Source organism: Belonocnema kinseyi, chromosome 3 (genome assembly GCF_010883055.1).
Source record: "Belonocnema kinseyi isolate 2016_QV_RU_SX_M_011 chromosome 3, B_treatae_v1, whole genome shotgun sequence".
Lineage (NCBI taxonomy): Eukaryota > Metazoa > Arthropoda > Insecta > Hymenoptera > Cynipidae > Belonocnema > Belonocnema kinseyi.
The window spans coordinates 13,273,221-13,297,471 of record NC_046659.1 but is presented as its reverse complement, the minus strand read 5'-3'; the positions used below and the strand labels follow the sequence as shown (position 1 = coordinate 13,297,471).

Genomic DNA, 24,251 nt, shown 5'->3' with positions numbered 1-24,251 from the left:
AGGGAGCTCTTCTTAATATTTTGACACCAAAATCATGTCGATACACCTTACCGACTGCGAGTAAAGCCACCCACGCTTTAACTTGACAGACTGTACTTCGCAATTTGACAACAATTACTTATTATCTAAACAATTATTATAAAAAAAGCATTTTGTGTCTTTTTTTGTCGATTAAGAACTTCGATAGTTTCTCAATCTAATAAAGTTAATTAGTATTCGTGTGTGAAATTCACACTCAGCAAGGCTTAATCGTGAACGTCGTGAAACAGCGAAGTGGTTCTGCGAACAACCGAAGCACGGCCAAGAGATTATTTAAGAATTAGTACAAAATATCTGCAGATATGTTTGTGAAAGAATAGAATTGTTTTTTTATGCCACCATACGTTCATAAGATTCGGATTCATCGAGGAAATATCACTAATTCTTTTGTAATGCCAATTGATACATTATTTAAAGAGGCTTAAGATTCGCCAAATAAAGATCTAAAAAGATGTCTAGAAAATAATGCAAAAAAATTATCTCCAATCGAGATTTACGAAGACGTGTTGCACTTCTTGTAATGTTCTGATCATCATTTGTAAAGCTTAAAATATATCAGTTTCCCCTAATTGACAAACGACATGTCCCTTAAGGAGTTTCGCCTGTGTACGTGGTAATGCATATACGTGACGTAGTGTGAGTTAGGCACAGCTACTCGAAATGGATTGCCGAGGTACTTATAGTTGTGCTTTCTCTGAAAGAAATTACTCCCAGTTTATCTCTGGTAGAACGGTCTTCACTCCATATTTAATTTTTACGAATCCGTGAGTAAGGAAAGATTATTATTACAAACATTTTTCTGGTTGATAACGAAAATTTTAAATTTTGTAAAAAGCGCTCCTGCTACTTTTTTTTGCAGAATATACGCATACTATGTGGTTTTCGTTTCCAGGTCCGAATGTTAAAGGACGCGTTTTTGTTCTGTGCTACCTTTTTTGGTTTTGACGACGGGCGTGGAGGTGTGATTGAGGTGAAAGGTTTTTTTAAAGAAAGTGAGTGAAGTAAAGGGGTTGTGTGAAAGTGTGGGGAGGCTGTTTTGTAAGGCTGAAAAGGTTAAGGGGGAGGGTTTACAGATTAGAGCGGATTAGGGGGTAAGACGGAAGACAGAAAAATGTCAAGAAAAGAATAGGGAAATAAGCAGGGAGATGAGAAGGTTCGGAAAAAGTTTTTTAATCAAATTCTCCACCACAGAAAAATAAGGAAAAGGGGGAAGTGGATTAAGAGAGCTTGAAATATCTAATTAAAGAGTTTAGAGAGGATAAAAACAGAAGCCTGAATGGCATGCAAAAGGTGAGGGGGTGAGGTATGAGACTTGAAAAAATTAAGAAAGAATTGAAAAGAATGGGAGCTGGCGTGGCGACAAGAAAAAGATGAGGTTGAGAAGCAGTTTGAGGAGATCGAAAAAAGCTAAAAATGAGTGAAAAAAAGAGAAAATCTGATATGGAAAAATTTTAAGATAAAGTGAGAAAGTTAGAATGTAAGTCAAAGGTTATAGTGAAAGGGGAAGGAGGGATAAGACAAGGAGAGAGAGAGTGAAAGAAGTTAATGAGAAAGTATTTCTTGAAAATGTGAGCATGAAATCAAGATTGAGAGATATAAAGAAAAATGGAAATAGAAGAGAAGATGAAACGAAGTAGAAATATAGTGATTAGAGGATTAAAAGTGGATAGTGAAGCAGGAATGAGAAAGAGAAAATTGAAATCTTGAAAAAAAAGAAATCTTTCAAGGGAAGGGAAGAAAGGATAGAGGAGGATGTGACGTAGAATTAAGGATGAAGAAAGTGGATGATAAATTAGAGAGCACGGAGTGAAAGAATGAAAGAGAGCACGGTATGGATAGGGAAAGACAGAAAGTGGATAAATGGATATGTACGGATATGGGATGATGAGAAAGAAAAATTTAGTAAAGTTATTAGGGAAGGTCCATGGCAAAGAGGGGAAGAAGCGGAAAATAGGGATAGAAGGGAGGTCATGGAAACAGTAGAGGGAAAAAACTTGGTTAGATGAGAAGGATTGGATGCGAGTAAAGAGGAACTTACCTGAGGGATATATATATATATATATATGGCGGATGCTAGAGGACAGGGGAATAGGTAGGAGAAATATGGAATGAAGACAATGAGACTTTCAGGAGAAAATCAAAACACAAACAGGTGGACCAGTAGGGCAGGACTCTGTTGGAAATTCTGGGAGAAACAGGAAAAGGGGAATCAATAATAGACTACATACTGGCCGAGGAAAAGATAAGGAGGCTGTTAGAAACAATCGAAGTAGGGAACGAAATAGGTCAGAACACCTCCCGGTCATTGCCACGCTGAAGGGAAGGAATTTGAGAAGAGTGGGAAAGAAGGAGGAAGAAACAGAGAAAAAGAAAAACATCGGTAAATGGGGGGGGGCGGATAAACTAAGAGAATATACAGAAAGAATGGAAAAAGGGAATGCGGGGATCGAAGATGGGCGCGGCGTGGGTGAGATGTTTTGTACGACGAGGGGACCGGTAGAGAAGGTAGTTGAAGACATTAGACCAAGTGAGGAAAAAATAAGTGGAAAATGAGGTTGGCCGGATGTGAAATGTATAGAGAGTAAATACCGTGTGGAGAAATCATTAAAGAATTGGAGGAGAGATAGACAAGGAGTATACTCATCAATGAAGAGATAAGTATGGAATGAATGGCCGGTATATTTAAAGAAATTTCTAGGAAGGGTGGATGGCAAGGTAAGAGAGAAAGGTAGAAAGATCAAAGTGTGAGACATTGAAGGTGGGAATGAGGTTACTAGAGAGGAAGTTAATCAAGCAATTGAGAAGTTAAAAAGGAATAAGGCGACATGGGACGTTCGATGGAGAATGCAGAATTGAAATTTGGCAGGAGGGTTAGAGAAGAGATTTGGGAAGTATGCAATAGAGTATGGAAAAGAGAAGGATGGCCGACGGAGTGAAGAACATGTTTGTTAGTTCCCTTATTAAATAAAGGAGGGGGGGGGGGCAGAAAAGTGGAAGATTATAGAGAAATTACTCTCATGCCAGTAACACATAAAATATACGCGAGGATAAGAGGTTAGCAGAACAGGTAGAAGAAAAATAAATCATGCCAAACAATCAAACAGGATTTATGAAGGGGATCGGGAGAGTGGATGTTTTTGCTTTGAATTATCTAGTCAACTGGAACCTGAGAAAGAAAAAAGGAAAACTGGTAGCTCTTTCCGTGGACTTTAAGGCAGCTTTCGACTCTGAGAAAAGAAAAGTTTTGTGCGAGGCAATGAAAGAAAGGAAGGTGGAAGAAGAGTTGATCGAACGGATAAAAGAGGTCTTTCCGAAGACGAAGACAAGGGTGAGGGTCAGGGAACAGAATGAGGAGTTTTGGATATGAAGGGGTCTCAGACTAGGGTGCACGCTAAATCCGTTGCTATTTAGTATATTTTTAGTAGACATAGAAGTGAGCAGATGACTAATGTGGCGAAAATAAAGATAGTGTTTCAGGAAGAGAAAGAATAGAGTAAAGTACGGATGGAAGTTACATGGGGAAATGGTGGAAATGGTAAAGGAATTTTGCTACTTAGGATTCCGGTTCGAAGCGGAAGATGAAAAAGATCTGCAGGTGTAAAAAAGGGTGGAAAATGCGAGTAAGGTGATAGGTCAAGTGTGGGGGATTGGAAAAAGAAAATTTAAAGAAGAACGGGAGATGAAAGTATGGCTGTTTGATTCACTGGTATGGTCAGTGACGTGTTATGGAGTTGAAATGTGGAGGTGGAAGGAGTACAAGAAGGTAGAGAACATGCAAGAGAGATTTCTGAGATGGGTTTTGAGAGTGAGTTGGAACTGCTCAGGTTATATGCTAGGAGAAGAAACAGGTAGAGAGAAATTGGTGATTAGGCAGAGAAAAACAATTTGGAATTTTCAAGAGAAACTTGAGAGTGCTTATGGGAACAAAGTTGCACAAGTGTGCCTGCAGAAAATATTAAATCGAGAGAGGAGAAGAAACACGGGGCATTGAAGATGGGAAGAGAGATGGCAAGTTTGAAGAGAATGGAAAATGTGTGACGAGAGGAGGTGATGGCTGGGAGTAGAGGGAGAAATGAACAAGGAGCAGGAGGAGAAAAGGTAGGAAAAGATTACGGAGTCAAAGTACAATAAATGGTATAAAATAGTTAAGATTGAAGGTGTCCCAGAATATTTAGGACGGTTGAAAAACGAGCGTAGGTCGTCGAGGATGGTACGTTTCAGAATGGGAGAAGGCATGTATGAGTGTAAATATTGGTTGAGTGAAGAAATGAAAATGTGTAGGGTATGCGATTATAAAAGGTAATCGTAGGAGCACGCATTGGAGAGATGTACAGGGCATGAGAAAGAAGAGAAGATCGTAGCAGATAGAGTTAGATAGATACTGAGTGGATGTGGACAAGAGAAAAAGTGGATGAAGAGTTTAGAAGATAAAAGGGAAGAGAAAATTAATGGGGGAGGGAAAACCCAAAATCGAGACCAAAATTGATAGAGAAGAAATATGTGTAAGAAAAATTAATGTTGCGTGACTTGGAAAAGTATGGAAAAATCGGGAGAGGAAATGGAAGCCCTGGAAGGTCTCGCGCACTCGTAAGATAATTTGTAAGAGCTTGGAAATAATAATAAGAAGGCGATGCGATTGAAGGATAAGTTAGATTACGTTAAGCATAGTGCTTAAGTAAAAATGTAAAAAAATGATAAGGGAACGGAGCACTCAAACCCGTAAAAACGAGAGTAATAGAAAACAATACAAGACGAATACTATGTAAAAATAATATTCCGCAAAAAAAATTCTTATATGTTTTTTGGATTGCACGTGTGCATAAACTATAGTGAAATATTCGCTAGGCCCAAAATAAGTACTGAACCAGATGTGAAAATAAGTAGTAAAGAACGATCATATAAATTATAATTACATAAATACATACCTGGAGTCAGATTCGCACACTCTAACCTGTTGCTCGTAATCACCAACGTTTATTTTAGAAATTTCTTTTCTTTTTGTGCCAAGTATAACAGTTTCATCAATCGAAGATGTGCTTTCTAATTTTCGTTTTGCATCACCGTTAGCTGTAGATTTGTATTTTATTTCTGCCATTCTGCTAACATCAATATATGAGCTACTACTCTTAAACTCCAAGAAGTCTCCGACAGAATAAGATCTAGCTGGTATCAAAATTTCTGAAGATACATTTACAGTAAGATCTCTATCTGCTAGATTTTCACCCACAAGTAAATGGTCTACATGTGTCGATTGAGGCACTAGAGAAAGTAGTAAATCGAGGCGTACTGGTGTTTGAGCGGCTAAATCTTCAGCGATATCAAGACAATTTCTTTCATAACCTTCATTTACCCACCAATGAGTACATATCTTCCCTATATCAGATCTTTTTGTGGAACACACGGCCAACATGTCTTTAATTAAGGAAGATGCAGCTGTAAAAAAAACTAATTAAGTCTCGACTGCCTCAAGGAACATTAAGGGGCCGCTCAGAAAAATAGGTTTCGCTTTTCTGCGTTAAAATAAAGTGGATTTAATAAGAATATTTTATGTTGCCTTAAATTTTTAGATCTTGGGTTTGAGCTTAACTTTTTAGAGATGAAAGAAAAAATTTGAAAGGTTATTTCGTGATTTTTTGACATATTCCAAGATATTTAATACTTAATAAGCTGCATACATACGTGACGGCACTTGTGGTTCAAAGTAATCTGAATGAGAGATCTGCTTGACTAGTCTTTTAAAATTAGATCCATCGAACGGCATGGCACCATATACCAGTGTATATAACAGAACACCTAAGCTCCAACAATCAACTTCAGGCCCATGGTACGGTGTACCTTTTACTATTTCGGGACTTGCATAAAGAGGACTGCCACAAAATGTATTCAGCAATCTTTGTCCATCAAATACGTTCGATAAACCAAAATCTGCTATTTTAGCGTTTCCAATCTGATCCAAGAGAATATTTTCGAGTTTTAAATCTCTGTGGCAAATGTTGTGTTTGTGACAATAAAAAACTGCGGATATTATTTGTCGAAATATTCTTCGTGCTTCTGTTTCCGTTAAAACCTTCTTTTCACTAAGATAATCGTACAGCTCCCCTCCAGCAGCGTACTCCATGACTAGTACCATTTTATCTCTGTTTTCAAAAACTAATTACAAAAAAAATTAACTTCAACTTAAAACCCAACAAATATTATAAGAGTTTCGAAAATATTTATTCACATACCTTCGTAAATATGAATGATATTTGGATGTTGAACACTAGACATGATTTGAATCTCTCTTCTTATTCTGACGAGATCAGCTTCTGTTTCTATTTTACATTTTTTTATTGTCTTAATCGCTACTTCTTGACCAGTCTCCTTGTTAATTCCTAACTGTACTTTACCATATGTTCCTTGGCCTAGTTTCTTTATTATGTCAAACCTGGAAAAATTATATCTGCTGTGAGATGAAAGGAAGCAGTATCAATGTTGTGTACAAGTTTCACTAATTCGCTCAGCACTGGACTATTGGGCTACGTAAATATTCTTTAAATTCTATTTGACCTGAGTCTCATTTGGCCGAATATCAAGTTGCCGAATAGCTCTTTGTCACAATTTTTATTCTTTCCGAATCCCTAAGTCATTCAGCCTTAAATTATGAAGCAAAATTCAAATTCAGAAAATCATTTTTTTACCTTGAATTTCGCATTAGTATTTTATACCGTATGTGCACAATGTATCACTCAACTTACTCACTCACTTTTCCCTTTGAGCAGGCCACCGGGCGTGTCCTCAGGATGTTGATGAAGGGGCCCTATATTGAAGGTTTTTGCTGAATTCAAATACAAAACTAAAAAAGCACTTGCGGAAATGGCCTGGGGAAGATCCCGCAGGATAAACTCCCAAGTCAAGACGTGAACAATCGTACAGTAGGCTGCATGGCACCAGGCAATTGTATAGCATACTGTGTCTCTTCAATGTGAAATCGCCTCCTAGAGCATCTAGAACCTACCCCCGCATGTGGACTCTTCAGGGGCGGCACCAAACATAAATCTCGAAAATATAAACCACACAGTATGAACAATATCAGAAGATTAAGGACGCGGATATTGAAGTAATCTCTGAGGTCAGAAAAGGAGGATAATAGCCAAAATGAAAATAAGCAAAGAATCACGAATCACTAGGATAAACAGCTTCTAACATCTGGAAAAGGAGGAGAAAACATTTCCCCAAATTTGAGAAAAACCTGCAGACAAACTTGGCGTAGTGTAAGAAAGTTCAGAAAAACGCAGAACGATATCAAGGAGACCTTAACAAATGCAAAGAACATTATTGCCAACATGCCCAGCTCCTCTGACAACCCCTTCGCACGACTGTGGAAACATCCCGAGCTAAGACCGGTAGTCCTTGGATCAAAGTACAAGAAAAGGGTCCACAAAATAAAACTAAGTATTAAAGGGAAGTCAGAATAATCAAAAACATATGTCTGAAATAGAAGCCTAGAGACAAGGAAGCGAAAAAAAGACCTTCATACTCTGAAGCCATATTGATAAACCCTGCAGAAAGGTAAAGGTATATAGATGTGCTAAAGGACATAAAATCCGAGGTCAAACCGGAAGACATGATATTAGAGTGTCGGCAATCAGGGAAGTAAGGAAATGGGGCATTTTGGCTGAACTACACGTCGAACCTGAAAGTAAGACTATGTGACGTGAGGATATTAAGGCCGCAGCTGGATAAAAATGTAGGTTTCAAGTGCTTGTACGCAAAAGTCATGTGGATATTCGCGACTTGGACACCACAATGGAGAGTAAAGAAGTAAGACGTGCCCTAGAGCCCCTACTAAAGCCGGGGCAACACTTCGAGGCGCCTCGCTTCTTTTCATTGTAACTCGCTCAAAAAAATCTTTGAAATATCTTAGAAAAGCTTCTGAAAACTTAAAGTCTTCCGAGTTCAACGATATGTTCACTTTTACCCTAAAAATATCTTTTTCAATAGTTAGACCCAACAAAAAAGTCAGGAATCATCAGAAAAAAGTTAGGATTTCTGACCACTTATGTTACGTTTCTCGATAGAAATCGTAAGGAAAACTTAGAATTCATGACAAAATGTTCAGATGTCTTCAGAACTTGAGTTTGAAGGATGATCCTTTTATTAGGTGTCCAAGAATAGAAGGCCATAAAACCTAATTCCTTTCATATTTCCCAAGTTATTTATATTCTTTATTTATTTATGCATATTATCTTTGTACTTATCTTTAATTATTAATATTTATATACCAAATTACTCTACAGGTGAATGTGACAAATTTGTTCGTTTTGACGTATGTCTTTTTCTTTGCAAGATATATGATATTTATCATAATTTTAAATTTGTTAGATATAGTTAGGTGTCTGAAATCATCGAAACCCGTATATTCTGCATTTTTAACTCTTGAGTCTGTATATGCAACATTTAAACAATTTTATTTTTAATTTTCAATCCATTTCAGTTAACCTACCTATGGTCCTAGCCGGAGAGCTATCTGGTAGGATGCAAATTCGAAAATCTTCTGAAATAGTCAGACTCTTCAGGAATGCTCAGGATGTTCAGAAACCGTCAAAACTTCTGAACATTTGTGACGATTACTGAATGTTTGTTAGTATGGTAGGACAAAACATCTAAAAAAAACCGGGGTTTTCGGCCCCCTTTTTCAAGGGCCCAATTTGATCTGTTTCCAGAAGGAGAGCGACGTTAGGAAAAATCTGAAAAACTTTACAGATATTTTTCGAGTATTCCCGATTGCGATTCATTTTTCCCAATGGTGAAATATTTTTAAACTGCGAATGATTTTTCACTTTTTTCAGAACTGTTAAATATCTTTTAGAAATATTTGAATTGTTCCTAAAGTTAACAAAAATCCTGCAAAGTACAAAAAGCGCTTTTGAATTTCCTAGATTCGTGTTCGACAATTTGGAAAATCTTTTCGAATGTTTGATTTTTTTCTTATCTTCAAATGTACTATTCGAAATAAATTTATTAAGATTTACATAGTAATGTTGACAAAAAATTTTCATTTTCTTCAAACCTATCAAATATCACAAGAAGTTTGCAAACTTTATTTCGCAATTTGAAAAAATATATAATTTGCTTATAATGTTTAAAAATATTTCCAAACTATAAACAATTTCTTTACACCCTTCAGAAAATTATCTAACATGGTTCGAATTAGAGCTACAGTTTTTAAAAATATCCTGAAATTCAAAAAAAAGATTCCAAATTTTCTAGATTCTTTCTGGAAAATTTGGAAAATCCTTTCTAATTCTCAACTTTTTATTCTTACCTTCAAAAGCATTATTAAAAAATAAATAATAATTTTCCAGAAATAGAAATAATTTTTTATTTTGTATAATACATTTTAAGATAAAAATGAACAAATTAAACATTTTAAAAGATTTGTCAAATTGTCAAAAAAGAGTCTACAAAATTTCAAATTACTTTTTTACATTCCAGGATTTTTATGGAGTTTTGAAAGATTTCGAACGATTCTGAAAGATATTTAGAAGTTCTTAAGAAAACTGAAAAAATTATTTCGACTTTGGAAATATTTTAAAACATTCTAAGCAAATTCTACATCTTTTTAAATTTGAAAATAAAATTTGCAAGCTTCTTGAGATATTTGATAGGTTTAAGGACAATGAAACAAATTTTCTAAAATTTCTACGGACATCGAAATAATTTTGTATTCCGAATAATGCATTTGAAGATGAGAATGAAAAACTCGAACATTTGAAAAGATGTTCCAAATTGTCGAACAAGAATCTAGAAAATTTAAAGGTACATTTTGATGTTCCAGGATTTTTTAAAAGCCTTTAGATAAAATTCAAACATTATTTACAGTTTGGAAATATTTTTAACATTTTAATATTTTAAATTTTTTCTATCGAAAATATTCTTACTTGCGTTAATATTCGCAATTGGGTTTTGATTTTCTAAAGAACCGCTCTGTAAATGTATCTTGAAGACGTTGAGATAGGCCTGCCTCGTTTAATTATATCTTTAAAGGGCATTTGGCTTGCTTCTGGAATTGCTATGGTCATAGAAAGAGTACTTTTTTCTGCCACTTGTTTCGCTCTGCTAGTCACACTCACACACTGATTAAAGTCAGAAATATTAAAAATGATATCTCTTGCGTAAGAATGACTTTGTTTGAAATTTAATTATTGCACTGCACTTGCACGACAAAGTTGCACATTTACAGCAATTGAACGGCTTCCTGTCTGCATTTGTCCTTAAGATAACGTATTTGTACATAAATAACCGTAAAAAGTAAATTATTGAATATTTCAGCATTTTAAAAAAACGCATCACATTCACGAATGTTCGAAGAATATCTGTAATTTTGTTTCAGATTTTTCCTAACTATACCCTCCTTCTGGGAACAGATCAAAGTGGACCCTTAAAAGAGGATAATGATGAATCTTCTACTGGAATAGTTGAATTTTAATCCAAAAGATGAGTTTTAAACTGAAACGATACATCTTCAACCGAAATAATTTAATTTTCAAAAACAAAATTAATTTTGACTGAAAACACATAAATTGTCAACCAAAACTGAAATAATTAAGTTTTAAGTTAGAAAAATCAATGTTTAACCAAAAAAGACGAATTTTAAACTAAAAAAATAACGTTCGCCAACCACAAATTCAATAAATACATTTTTAGTCGAGAAAATAAATGTTCAAACAAAGAGATGAATATTTAACTAAAGTTATAGAATATTAAACTGGAATAATTGTTACATTTTCAGTTTAAAGAAATAATAATTTTCAACCCAAAAAGAAACAAATGTTTAAAAAATTGTTCAATTTTCGGCATAAAAATTCCTTTTCATCCAAAGAAAAAACATTTTTTCAGTTAAATAGCTCAGGAGCAAGCCAATGAAAGGTGATAAATCCATTCTTTAAAAAAAAATCAGGAAAATTATTCTTTCTGTATGATTTGAATATCTTAAATTCGATTATCAAACTTGTGTCCTCGATAAAAATCTCACACGGTAAAAAATTGCAAAAGGCTCCTATCCCTATGGTCCCTTCGTCAGTTTGTGGGGTGTAGGGTAGTCCGGGGATAGGACGTCCTAGGCGTAAGAGATATTTAAGGAGGATTTTTACGTCTTGGAAAGCAAGTTCCGCTTCTGGGGTCCAGTTCCATCGACTACTTTGTTCACTGAGAAGATAAATAAGAGATGCAGCTATAATGGAAAAGTGGGAAACATATTCCTGCAACTATCCACAAATACCTAGGAACTTGTATAAACATTTTTCTGACTTGGGAGGGGTGGGTTTAAGTACAGCTTTCACGTATCCTCTTTGGGGAAGTTGGCTTCGGCGGTGATAACGTGACAGAGAAAATCGGTTAAGGTTTTCCCAAAGCAAGTTTTTTCCAGCAAACATCTGAGGCCGTGTATATTGAGACGTTCCAAAATAAGGTCGGCATGATGAAGATATTCTTACCAGATTTCAGAGTAGATTATGACATCATCTAGATACAACACATGACATTTGGCATAGCCTTAAATTGATAGGCACCGCCTTAGGGAAGGGTAAAGCCCCTATATATTTTTTCGAACTTACTACAATCAGAACTTGCCAGTAGTTATTATGGAGGTCGATAGTAGAAAAATGAGGACATTCAACAGCTTTTTGAGGGTATCATGGATGTGTGGTAATTCCTGGAATATATCTACAGTAATGGACTCTAATTGGCGGATGACTACTGGGTAATTATAAGGGGAATTTGAGAGCTCAATTATTTGATCGGTTAACACTTGTTGTCCCTGATAAGGTTGCAGTTTTCTTCTAAGCACGGCTAGGGGCGTAACCGAAAGAGTTCGGTATTTGTGAGCTCGATTTTATGCCCACGTGAATGGGTTTGGATGGGTATTCCAACACGGTTTACGATCCTTTGGAACCGTTCAAGGGTGTCCTGAAATTTGGCGACATACTGAATTGGGACTGTCATCTTTTATTTTTAAGAATTACTCAGAAGTGGAGGACAACCCAGAAACAACAGTAGATAAAGTAGAAGTAAGCTTCCTAAAATGACGAAAATTAGTAAAGTAATGAAAACTTCAATTTTACTGCGATGAGAAGTAAACTTCCGGTTTTTGAATGAAATTCCTGGTCTCTTCCCGGTCATTTCCGCTTTCCCGGTCAGGTCGCCACCTTGAACAACCTCCAGCGTAGCAGACCAGCTCAAAACTTATTAAGCCAACGGGCATGAGTCGACGGCAGACCTGCTTGTAATAACAGACCTGCTTGTGTAACTGGCAAAAAGTTCCCAAACCCAGAAATAACAAGCAAAATACAGAACTAGCACGTTAAAGACGCGTTTATCGTCAGCGCGCACTAATACGTGGACTTCAAAGTGCTTAGGAGGAGCAACCTCAAAAATAAGAACGGAAAGCAGAAGTTTCGCTGTGGTTGGAACGTTATCAAACTACATACCAAAAAAATACAACGTATGATAATCGAACAGATCGGCCACAAAACCTCGTAGGAAAGACGATGCTCCTCATAACTGAAGCTTGCGATGCATCGATGCCTAGAAAATCAAATAAGCAGAGAAAAGCATCAGCATACTGGTGGACGAAGGAGATGGTCGGGCTCAGGAAGAAATGCCTAGAATTATGGCGAAAATCTCACAGAGCTAGGGGAAGAGCAGTTGAACCCGAAAATGTGCAATGCTGTTCGTTATCATGCGTTGATGTACAACTGGGGGCACAAGACGAAGATGGATTACTGCCAGAGGATCTGCGCTAGGCCCCAATCTGTGGAACGTGATCTACGAAGAGATCCTATAAATGGATTTACCGGACTACATTTCTCTACAAGCGTTTGTGGACAATTTAGACGCAGCGAAAATAACGAAAAGTGAAGAAAAAGAAAAGAACAAGGTTCCTCTAGTATCTAGATGGGTAACCTGCTTTATTGGAGACCATGACCTTCAAGATAGCCTAGTACAAAACTAAGTGAGTCACGCTTACTAGAAATATGAATTTTCTAACCTCTCTCAAAGTCGGAGACTGCGGAGCCGGTTTGAGGCAGCCAAATGCCTACCTATCTTAGCACATTGAAGCGGTTTAGCCTACCAGGGGCGGTGTCAGGATTTGGATGACGAGAGAAACAGGTCGAACACCGAATTAAAGTCCTCTATTTGGTTAAAAGACAATTCATTACCACTTACATTAGTAGCAATAAACCACCAGTTCGTGGCGGCGCACTGGGAGTCGTCGGATTCCGGTCGTTGGTAGGACGGTATTCCCAACTCTAGTAGGGAAGGCTCGCAGGTTATCTCTTCTCCAGGAATCGGTGACGAAGGAGAATGTGGGCGAGGATTTAACCCGCGTAGCTGGCAGGAAGCACACAACACTAGCACAGTCGACTCTCAAGAAGCAGTATACGTAAGGGCGAATCAGCCAAGACTGACTAGTCCGGCGACGGTACGCCGACATAAAGCTAAACTTTTAAGAGAAGCTCAAGACTGCTGCGGAAAAGACCGATAACGTTACGGGGGCGCTGACTAGGCGGATACATAATGTATCTGGTCCAAAGTGCAGTATAAGGCGTATAATAGTGAGCGCGATATACTCCATTTTGATTTATGGAGCTAAAATATGGGCCGATGCACTCATCGTGGAGTCATATCGCAAAAATATGGCGTCGGTAAAGAGGTAAGGAGTCCTGCGGGTTATAAGCACATATTAGACGGCCTCAGAAGTTGTAGCATTGGTCATCGCCACAGATATGCTAGTTACCGAACGGATACGGGTCTACGAACACAGACGAGTGAAAGCAGACATAAAAACAATTAAGTAGAAGGAAGGATAGTGCACTCTTAATGAATGCAGCCAGCACTGTAAATCGAACAAAAGAACACCTCACAATGTTATTGAATGAGCAGACGAGTTTGATGACGGCATAGAGCACAGCTTTTTCAAGTACCAGAGAACATCGTGGCCCTAACGCTGCGCTCAGACACGAAATGGGATATTATTGCAAGATACGAGAAAGTTCTGAACAGAAAAAAGAAAGAAGAATCTTAGGCTGAGGCATGTGAGCTCTTAAGGTACCGAGGATCGGCAATCCCAAGGAGAGATATCTGTCCCTTATATGGAGGATGATCCGTACAACTATAGGAGAGTCGTGATCCCCCCCCCCCCCCCCCCCCCCCCAACTGAGTGTTCGAAGGACGACGAGCCCGATGTGCGGCTTACGCTACAACCTGAGATCGAAAAACACAACTGGAAAGCCTGATAGATGAAATCAGCCGAGGAGCCAGCCGAGTAGGGCATAATCAGAGTCGAGAAACCGAACCAAGCAGGCCAACATGCAGGACCCCAAAGCACTTGACTCTGAAGTAATGCTAAAGCTGTTCAGGGGTCAAGAGTAGGCAGGATGCGGATGTGGATTTGGTGGATATTACAGTCTTTTTAGGGAGAGTCCCACACTTAGTGCGCCAATGCTCCTCCACCTCTTCGAGAAAAAGAAACTCATTCTTTCACTTGCCTCACTCACTTCACTGTCGTCTGAGATAAACACTGCCATGCTACTAATAAAATAATAAAATTAAAAAATACTGAAATTAAAAAATAAATAACTTCTAACAGCAGAATTTGATTAAAAGGTTCAATTTGAAAATGGCAGAAAATCGAATTCTCTATTATCAACCAATAAAAAGGCTCTACGTGACACACGCGCGGTAGTGCTTTGGGCCATCTTTGTGAGAATTCAGATTCTTCGCTACACGGCACTCGTACCAGTTAAAAAAAACTCAGCTGTACACAAAAACAAATTTGCCATAATCAAGCATTGTACATCAGATAGCATAGAAAAATACAATGACGCTTCACCACCGAGAATCCTCTGACCCGAAAGTCAATTTTTTTACCTTTCTAATTTTTTATGGCTTGAAAACTCTAATAATATCAAGCAGGAATCTTCTACTACGTATTGATCTAGAACAACAAGACAAAATAAAAAAACAAGAATCTGCGGCAGTAGGTATCTTTTGAATCAAAAGTTTTCTAACGTGGTGTAAACAGGACAAAAAGAACTTTTCAGTCAATTATGAAATGTGCGGGGATCTACTAAATGATTCTCTTGCTTACCTCTGTTTCAATTTTCTTTTGTGATTATGCAGCCGTACACCTCCCGTGCTCTCCATACCCCCCATAATATTGTGAATACTAGCTTCACTAACAACCATTGTGACGAGTTATCTGCAAAGAAAGATTATTAGTTTAATAATTATAGTTCAAGTGTTTCACACAGTTTATATGTGTTCAGCTTTCTTACATGGGGTTTTGCACTCTGCTTACGAATCTAAGAGTATAATGAAATCTAGAAAATTATGGTGAACAGGGGGTTACTTACATTTTGCCATTACAGTGAAATAATTTTAATAAAAGAGACATAACGTTAAAAATAAAAAAAGTTTGATTTCCTAAATAATTATTCCTTTTTCAGGTGCGTTTTCATCATATTTATTTACAACATTCTAGTACGGAGAGATTTTTTAACGAAGTTATAGCCAGGTCACAGCATTATGATGAAATTTGTTTAATTATTATATTTAAAAACAAGAATCCCATTCAAAGGTTGGCCCTTCTCGATACAATCAAAGAGCTATCCATGCGAACGACCACACAGAAGAAAATCTTCAATTAAAATCAATATTATCAAGGTTTGAACATATATAACTGAAATGGATTAAGATAAACTTATTGTACATATTCTTAAACAGACGGAGTACATTTTAAAATACAAGTGTGTATCTGAAGTGAATAAACTACTTAACATTGTTTTATTCAACGTAATTTTTTTAAACAAAAGCAAAATTTTTCCGAATTCATCCTATTTACCTAGTTTTATTAATATTACAGAGGGCAAAATTGAATGAATGTACATCAAATTTATTGTTAAGAAATAACATATTACTTATCACTTCAAGTTTCCCAATCGGTCCTGAAAATTTGTTGGCAAACGCCGTTTTAAATGGCGCCCAACATGGGGAGAAATTTTGAAAAGAAAAATCGAAAACAGGAGAAATTGGGGGATTTCTTGAAAAATTATGCATGTTTTTTTTTTTTTAGGAAATTATCTCTTGCATACTTCATGCGATTATTTTTTTTCTTATCTTTGAAAATCTACCTGTGACTTTTATATTCTTATTTTTTTCTACATGTTTTATTTATGCATGCTGTTCTCTAGATACCATGTTTTTACTTGCGTTTTTTATCTGACTTTGACATGATATTACTTTACTGATTTTTTTGCGTGATTGTATATTACTTGTGTTATAACCTTGCTTATGTCACATACTTGATTTTTTTCACAAAAATGTCTAGAGCTGTGGTGTAGTTTTTGAAGTGTGAACGCACAGAATTCCAATTAAGTGTAAGCGTGCCTGTAAAATTGCATTCGCGTGGAAATTTCCATTGCGTGGGGTAACAGTCAGCCGGCACTGAACGATAGCAGCAAGAAGGTCCTAAAAGTACGAAAAATGTTCGTTCGAGCTTGGAGATACTCGGAAACGGGAGCTTACTTATGAACGGACGTGCTACGGTTCACTACAACCGGCGAATACATGGGAAACTGGGGGAACGAAAATGACAAGAAAGCTACACGAAGGTTCTCTCACCTTTCTTTGCTAGTGTTTAGTGTTCTGTGGATAAGCTTTCAATTGGAAATATTCTGATTGGTTCTGTGAACCCCCTGCATATTTTATAGTACAGTTTCTTTCGTTTTATACATTGTTTTACAGTGACAGGTTGGACTTAGTGTTTTGTTGTTGCCAACGGATAGTTTGACAGGTCGAAGTGCATTTGCGAGGCTCGTGGGAAAATACAAATTTAATTCGGTGCGCTCCGTATAGTTACCAACGGTACAAATTATATTTTCATATATACGTGTGTGTGTGTGTGTGGGCGCGTGTGTATACAATCAAACCGAAGGGCCTATGACAAAGCTACCGAACGCGTCCTTGGGTTGCGGATAGAGGGTCCCTGTACCAAGGGTTTCTACTGAATATGGTTACAAAAACAGACAGTCGTGGACAATTGCCCAGGGGTGGTCCCGAAGGAATTAGCCCCCAAGCGGAGGTGTGGAAACCGTGCCAAAAGCTGAATGGCACCTGGGTAAGGTGTCTAAAACGGTGACTCTGGGATATCGGGCGACCTCTCAGAGTACGCAGCCTTATCCTTGCATGCGTGACGTTACAAGGATGGACGAAACCATTTTCCTAGCTTCTCGTGGGAACAACAATGACATCACCAAACATAGTTGTAGTAAGTGCGGTTCAAAACAACAGAACGCGAAGGGTTCCCGACAATGCCGACCACTCCAGAGCTACGGAAACCCGTGAAGATGAATTCATCGCGATGGATCGATGGAATCTCGGGGCCTTTAGGTGGACGGAACAACCAAATCGCGACTTGCTAGAGTGCTACGATGCGAGCGTGGCTATGTAAGCGGAACGCCTGCTCTACCACAGCTAGAACAAGCCGACAACAGAATATGAGAGGCCATCGTTTCTGTTGCACACTCGAGGCCTGACATGGTTCTTCTTGACTTCGAGAAGCGAACCATGTTCGTTATCGAATTTTCGGCACCAGCTGATAAAAACATCATAGCCAACGAAAGTGAAAAGAAAGAGAGGTATAGAGACCTTAAAGGGAGTTGCGACGATTGCGCCCGGAATATTCTGTTAAACTAATCGTCCTTATCATCTGCGCTCTTACGGGTGCCAAGCTTTCACTGGTTAGTAGCCTGAAAAGCATTCCTGCATGTGAACAATATGCTAGAGTACTTGCGGGAAAAATTGAGAAGGCAATCGCCTTTGAGTCGCACCGTGTCCTCAGGGTGCACGAGACTTTTGCCGGATCGTCGTATTGATTCCGTTACAGACTGTAACCACACACCTCACGGTCGTGAGACGTGGTTGTGGTCGTGATACGTGGTTTCACCACCCGTGAGTTTGTAGTAGTGAGTGGCGGGAGGAGTTTTCGGCGGTCCGATGTCTCGCTCGCTACGAAAAGCTCTATTTACAGTTCAATAAAAAAAATATTTTTTCATGATAAATAATGCCCGAAATTTTTTCTGATGTTTGTATTGGATAGAGCAACTCAAACACTATGAATAGAAATAAAAAAACGGATTGTCGACTTTTTTAGCGTTAATCCCCTTTTCTCGTACCACGTGACACACACACACACGCGCGCGCGCGCGCACACACACACACGTACGATGTAATATAATATTATACATTCCCATTCGGTTTTTCCTTAATTTGAGTTTGATTTGATTTCGGTAACCATGGGAACGGAGCAGGATTTTACTTGATTGATAACCCTTAACACAGAGAGTATTCGCGGAATTCTGAACGCTCGTTCTGTTAGTAATACGGGTAGCCGAAAGATAGTATTGAACAGGGCTATCCAGTATTTTCAAAGGTTCGTGGGGGAGGTCATGTGCACATCTAACGATGAAAACAGGTCAAATCAGGTCGTTCTTTAGGCAGGGAGACGTACAATTTCTCTGGATTCATCAATAGTGAATGTTGAGACGTTTAGGAAAAAAGGGTTTTGGGAAACTTTGCCAGTTATACAGAGCGCATCCTCATAGGGCAACCTTCTATTTTAGAGCAGACGGGCTTAACATATGAGTGGCCGAATACACCGTCCCCTTTTAATTTAAAAGGTGCTGTTCATACTGACCCAATTCCCCCACATTTTAATTTTCAAACCAAGGAACGAACCACTTCTACAGTGCGCCAACCGGAAGCGCAGCGCTCGGTTAATTTTCGAGAGGTAAGCACGTTTGTACCCTTAAGAAGTATGGCTAATTTACTTAGTAATTCAAATAATCCGGGAACTCTCACAAATATCGATCTACTAGGAATATCGGGGTTGGGTGCCACTTCTTTCGGAATGCGTCCTCCCCTCTCCTCAACGACATTTGGTAGCATATGGGGGACATTAGATTATGGATACTCAAAAAGTGTACAAGCAAAAGGAGGGGTATAATGCCCATTTATCCCTCGTGCAAAGCATAATGTGGATCGTCAGTCTATGGGCATGGTTACTCACAAACTGGCCCATACTTTTCACCGGAAATACCGCCACAAAGTGCAGACCGTTTAGCGAGTGCGGCTGTTCAGCAAACTTATTATCGGACGGGGTTTCAAATTTTGTCCCTTTGGTAGAAGGTTATGAGTCACAGATAGGGTGCGTTACATAATGAAATGCGAAATAGAACCTATATCGGCTAACGGAATTTTTGATCACAAGGACAAGAATCATTTGAACCGATTTTCAGAAAGACGCTTCTGTATGGAGAGGTCTACAAATGTTCCAGACAATGATTATAGGCAAAACTGTTAGCGGCATTAACTGTACAGTAGGGGCACCTATCAGAAGTTCAATACGGCTGCAGAGCCGGTGAGGGCAAAACTAGCTTTGTTACATTTTTAAATAGGGTCGAAGAGGGTAGGGCGGTCGTTTCGTTAAAGCAGAAGCAAGTTTGATTGATGATTCCTTTCCTCCTTGATGGGATAGCGTTAGTCTGCTTGAGGCATAACAGACACCTTTGGAGATCTTGGTCACAGTTTAAGTATGATTTCTGTACAAAGTTTAGGGTAGACAAGGCCCAGAGGAGTCCAGCATAGACTACCTCACGTATATGGTGGGCTCGTACCACCTCTACTCACGTCATATCCCTCTTGAAGAACAATTAGATAGGGCCTACCAAAATATGCGTTACGAAATTAGGTGCGTGATTAGGCGCCGCGATTTTGGCTTTTAGAATGAGTTAGCAGCTTTAGTGCAAGACGACGATCGGTCTACAGCCAGAGAAGACAAGGGCGCATGGCCACCAAGGCCGGAAGAGTAATTTTTGCCGGAATATGCCTATCAACCGAATAAGGATAAAGCAATAAATAGTAATAATAATGTAACCGTTAGTCAATTATTCAGTATTCTTGTGGATTTCATTAATCAGATCAAATATTCGAAAGAAGTTAGTCAAATTAGTTTAAGGGAATACATAGATTCAGTCTGTCCCGAAACCATCGATCACAATAATAGCCCCGTATTTTTCCAAAACTTATAATAATGTAGCTGTTCAAAGTGGGCAATTTATCTAAAAAAGTAAGGTCTCGAGATAAAACCGCGTGCTCGGGGTGAATACAAAGACTGAGAAACCGGTTGAGATTATCACCCACATCACATCATTACCAACAAAATTTTAGGCCAAGTCGCTCTAATTTACCCTCAGTGGCGTTTCAGGGGGAGGGAGGAGTCGTTGCCTGCTTTAGTAGAGAAGACTCCTAAGAGATTAAAGAAAGGGAGGTTGCTTTTTCCGGGGGAAGACTCTTTCAGGATGAATTCGCGACCGCTCCAGCTGGCTCACAACAAAATACCTGCTTTCATTGCCGTAAGGCGGACCATAACTGGATTGAGTGTCTACGAGAACTGAGACTCCCTTGCTTTAGTTGAGGGTGGGCCGACACCCACTAGCGGGATTTCTGCCGTGGCAGACGAAAACCGCTGGGAAGCGCGTAAACAGCGCTTGGAGACGCATTTTCAAATTTCACGCCTTGAAAGTTGCATTCGGATGTGCCATTCGGTTAACGCCATTTTCATTCGTATACTCGTGTATCAGTTGTCTGTCGTGCAAGTTTTTCGAACCGTAAAGTTTTTTTGCCGCATCCATTTTTATAATATCACTCTTTGCTTTAATCGAGTTTTCTTGTGTTTACTTTTCTCTTTCGATTAATATTTCTCTTATTTGACGCCTGCCCCCGACCAGCAGCACACTCTCCGCTCAGTTTTTAATAATTCTCAAATGTACTTTCAACCAGATATAAAGAAAAATAGTGTACAGCACGCAAGCATGACATTAAAAGCCCAGCACTATGTGATGATGCCCGAGGCGAAGCCGAGAGCATAATCGCACAGTGCAGTACTTTTAATTTCATACCTGCGTGGTGTAATATACTATTTTTGCCAAACAATTTATGGCATGGCTGAGTAACAAATACTGTAAAATGTACGTACTCTGCATGTTTATTACTGACAGTGTCGGCGGTAATAATTTAAACAATGACTAATTTTTAATAACTTTAATAACACATTTATTTCTAAACGTAATAATTGATTTCCGTTGCTTTTTCCCTAGATCGATCCTAGGAAAACTACCCATCAGGAAATGAACACGGAGACACGTCCAATGTAGGAATGTATGCAAAAGACAAGTCGCAGGGAGACGAATTCTCATAATTTGAAACAAATAAGTTCTGAGGAACTTTGTTATGTTAGAAACGGTTTTCTCTGGATCTCATCTCAAAATGAGGTTTGTTCAATCACTAAAATCAATTTCGCGACTCGTTGCTTATAAGAGCGCATCAGAACTAATTCTGGCAGCGATATCTACATCCATCCAGTTTACTCCAAATTTTTTAGAACTTTTTCTATTTTCGCAATTGCTATCTCTGGATCTGATTTTCAAATTGGGATTTGATCAGCCAGTAAAATTAACTCAGAGTCATTTTCATGATACGTGCGTATCAGAAAGAGATTTTTCGAGACGGCATGACATGTTTGCATCTAAATTAATAAAGTTTTGAGGAACTTTATTATTTTAGAATAGTATCTTATCAGAAAATAAAAATCTTTGAGCTCAATTCGAAGCTACTCCAAATTTTATTTTAGCGTATTTCATTGAGGTTCTTTCATGTTTAAATTATACTGTTAAAAATGGAGATACCAATTCCGTAAATTTTATTTCAGATATCATCTTTTCAAATTAGATGTCCTATATTTATTATCGGTATCACTTGTAAAAGGAAAGAATGACGTGGCAATTTTCGACAAAAACGCTTCTCCCATTCGACGCATTGGAACACCATCAGTCTGATAATAGAGTTTTACCTTTTAAAAATACGAAATAATTTTTTCTATGAATACAAAAGTTAAATTGAAGAGAAGTGTTTCGAGAAGGCAGTAGCATCATTTTGAAAATTCTTTAGTAGAGACAAAAAAACGTTCTTATAAACCAAATTTTCTATTTAGGAAAGGAAAACATACTGAGATACCTAAGCTTCTCAGATACCTCAGTACTAAATTACGGCGTAAAAGGATTGATTAAAGAGACTCATTGCGTCGTCATTTTACGCGCCGATTAAAGAAGAATTGACGAAGGACAGAAAATTGACGAAGATAAGCGAGTTTGATGCAGCGCACGGTTCTTGACATATACAACAGTAAACACGCTGCAGCTCAAAAGCGGGTTTCTTCGCAAGTTTTGGATCCTGCATTAACTTGTTAATGAGGCGATTTGGAAAATTTCGAAGATTTCTATTATCGCATTGAACATTAGAAATAAGTTGCATAATCGAAAGTTTCAGACCCTCCACTATTTTATGTTTTGTAGTCAACGCAGAAAATAATTAAAAAGAATCGACATATTTTTATACAGTTAAACTTTCGAGGTTGCTTTTGAACGAAACAAATAATTAAAAACTGCGAGAATCAAAAATTCCTCAAGCAACTTTGATATTTTTGGGAAATATCGCTTGATACAAATTTTGGAATTTTCGAGTAGTATTGATTTTAGTTGCTGATCAAACCTAAAAGTCCTATAGTTGATTTTAGTGACTGATCAAACCCAATTTCGAAATGAGGTGATGAGAAAACAGTTTCTAAAATAACAAAGTTCCTCAAAACTTTATTAATTAAAATTCAAAAATGTCATATCGTCTCCAAAAACCCCTTTCTAATACACACTTATTATGAAAATGACTCTGAATTAATTTTAGGGGCTGATTGAATCCCAGTTTGAAAATCAAAACAAGAGATAGCAATTTCGAAAAGAGAAAAATTTCTGAAAAATTAGGAGTAAACCGGCTGGATGAAGAAATCGCTTGTAGAATTATTCAGGAAACGCTCTTATGATCAACGAGTCGCAAAATTGATCTTAGTGTCTGATCAAACCCAGTTTCTGAATGAGATCCAGCGAAAACCTTTTCTAAAATAATAAAGTTCCTTAAAAAATTCTTAATTAAAATTCAAAAATGTCATGTCGTCTCCAAAAACCCCTTTCTGATACACACTCATTATGAAAAAGACTCTGAATTAGTTTTAGAGGCTCATCGAATCCCGATTTGAAGATCCGATCAAGAGATAGCGATTTCGAAAATGGACACATTCCTGAAAAATTTGGAATAAATTGGCTGGATGGAAATATCTCTTGTAGATTTATTTCAATGTGCTCTCATCATCAACGAGTCGAAAAATTGGTTTTAGTGACTTTACAAACCCAATTTTTAAATGAGGTTCAAAGAAAACCTTTTCTAAAATAACAAAGTTCCTTAAAACTTCATTAATTAAAATTCAAGCATGTCATGTCGTCTCCAAAAATCCCTTTCTGATACACACTTATTATGAAAATGACTCTGAATAAATTTAGGGGCTGATCAAATCCCAATTTCAAAATCAAATCAAGAGGTAGCAAGTTCGAAAATAGAACAAATTTCTGAAAAATTTGGAGTAATCTGGCTGGATGGAGATATCGCTTGTAGAATTATTTCTGATGCTCTGTTATAATCAACGAGTCGGCAAATTGATTTTAGTAACTGAACAAACCTAATTTTGATATGAGGTATAAAGAAAACCTTTTCTAACATAAAAACGTTCCTCAGAACTTTATGGATTCAAATTATGACAAGTCGTCTACCTGCGACTTGTCTTTTGGATACTTTTCTACATTCTACGAGTCTGCATGTTCTATTCCTGATGAGTGGTTCGTCTAGAATCGATCTAGGAAAAAAAACGGAAATCAATTACTTCGTTTAGAAATAATTTGTTAGTTATTACAATGATTAATAATTAGTCCTTGTTTAAAATATTACTGCCGACACTGTCAGTAATAATCATACGAACCACAAAGCTCGACTTTGTGGTTGGAAAAGCAAAGCATTTCTTTGGTAATGGATAAACAATAAAATGATAAACATGCCGGGCCGGTCTGTCATTATTTCGAGCTTATGTCATGATTCGCCTGTCCATGTAAAATACATGAGTGACCTTATACTTTCGATCTGCAGGTTTGCCGCACAAGTGCCCGTCGGAATGGCGTAGTGCTAGAGATAGTGGCAATAATGTAAGGCAAAAGAGGAGTGGGCTCATGGTG

General features: G+C 37.8%; 1 protein-coding gene across 6 annotated transcripts in view; it reads right to left on the bottom strand.

Annotated features, from left to right (window-relative positions):
• LOC117170224 (serine/threonine-protein kinase ppk30) overlaps positions 1 to 24,251 on the bottom strand; it is a 543,229-nt gene that overhangs the window by 495,976 nt on the left and 23,002 nt on the right. For all 6 annotated transcript variants that reach the window (XM_033356845.1, XM_033356844.1, XM_033356843.1 and 3 more), the window contains 4 exons: positions 15,173 to 15,283; positions 6,267 to 6,466; positions 5,719 to 6,189; positions 4,965 to 5,472 (listed from right to left, as the gene is read on the bottom strand). In XM_033356845.1, the coding sequence (XP_033212736.1) occupies positions 4,965 to 5,472; positions 5,719 to 6,189; positions 6,267 to 6,466; positions 15,173 to 15,270 (1,277 nt within the window). In that variant the 5' untranslated portion in view covers positions 15,271 to 15,283. The remainder of the gene's footprint in view (positions 1 to 4,964; positions 5,473 to 5,718; positions 6,190 to 6,266; positions 6,467 to 15,172; positions 15,284 to 24,251) is intronic.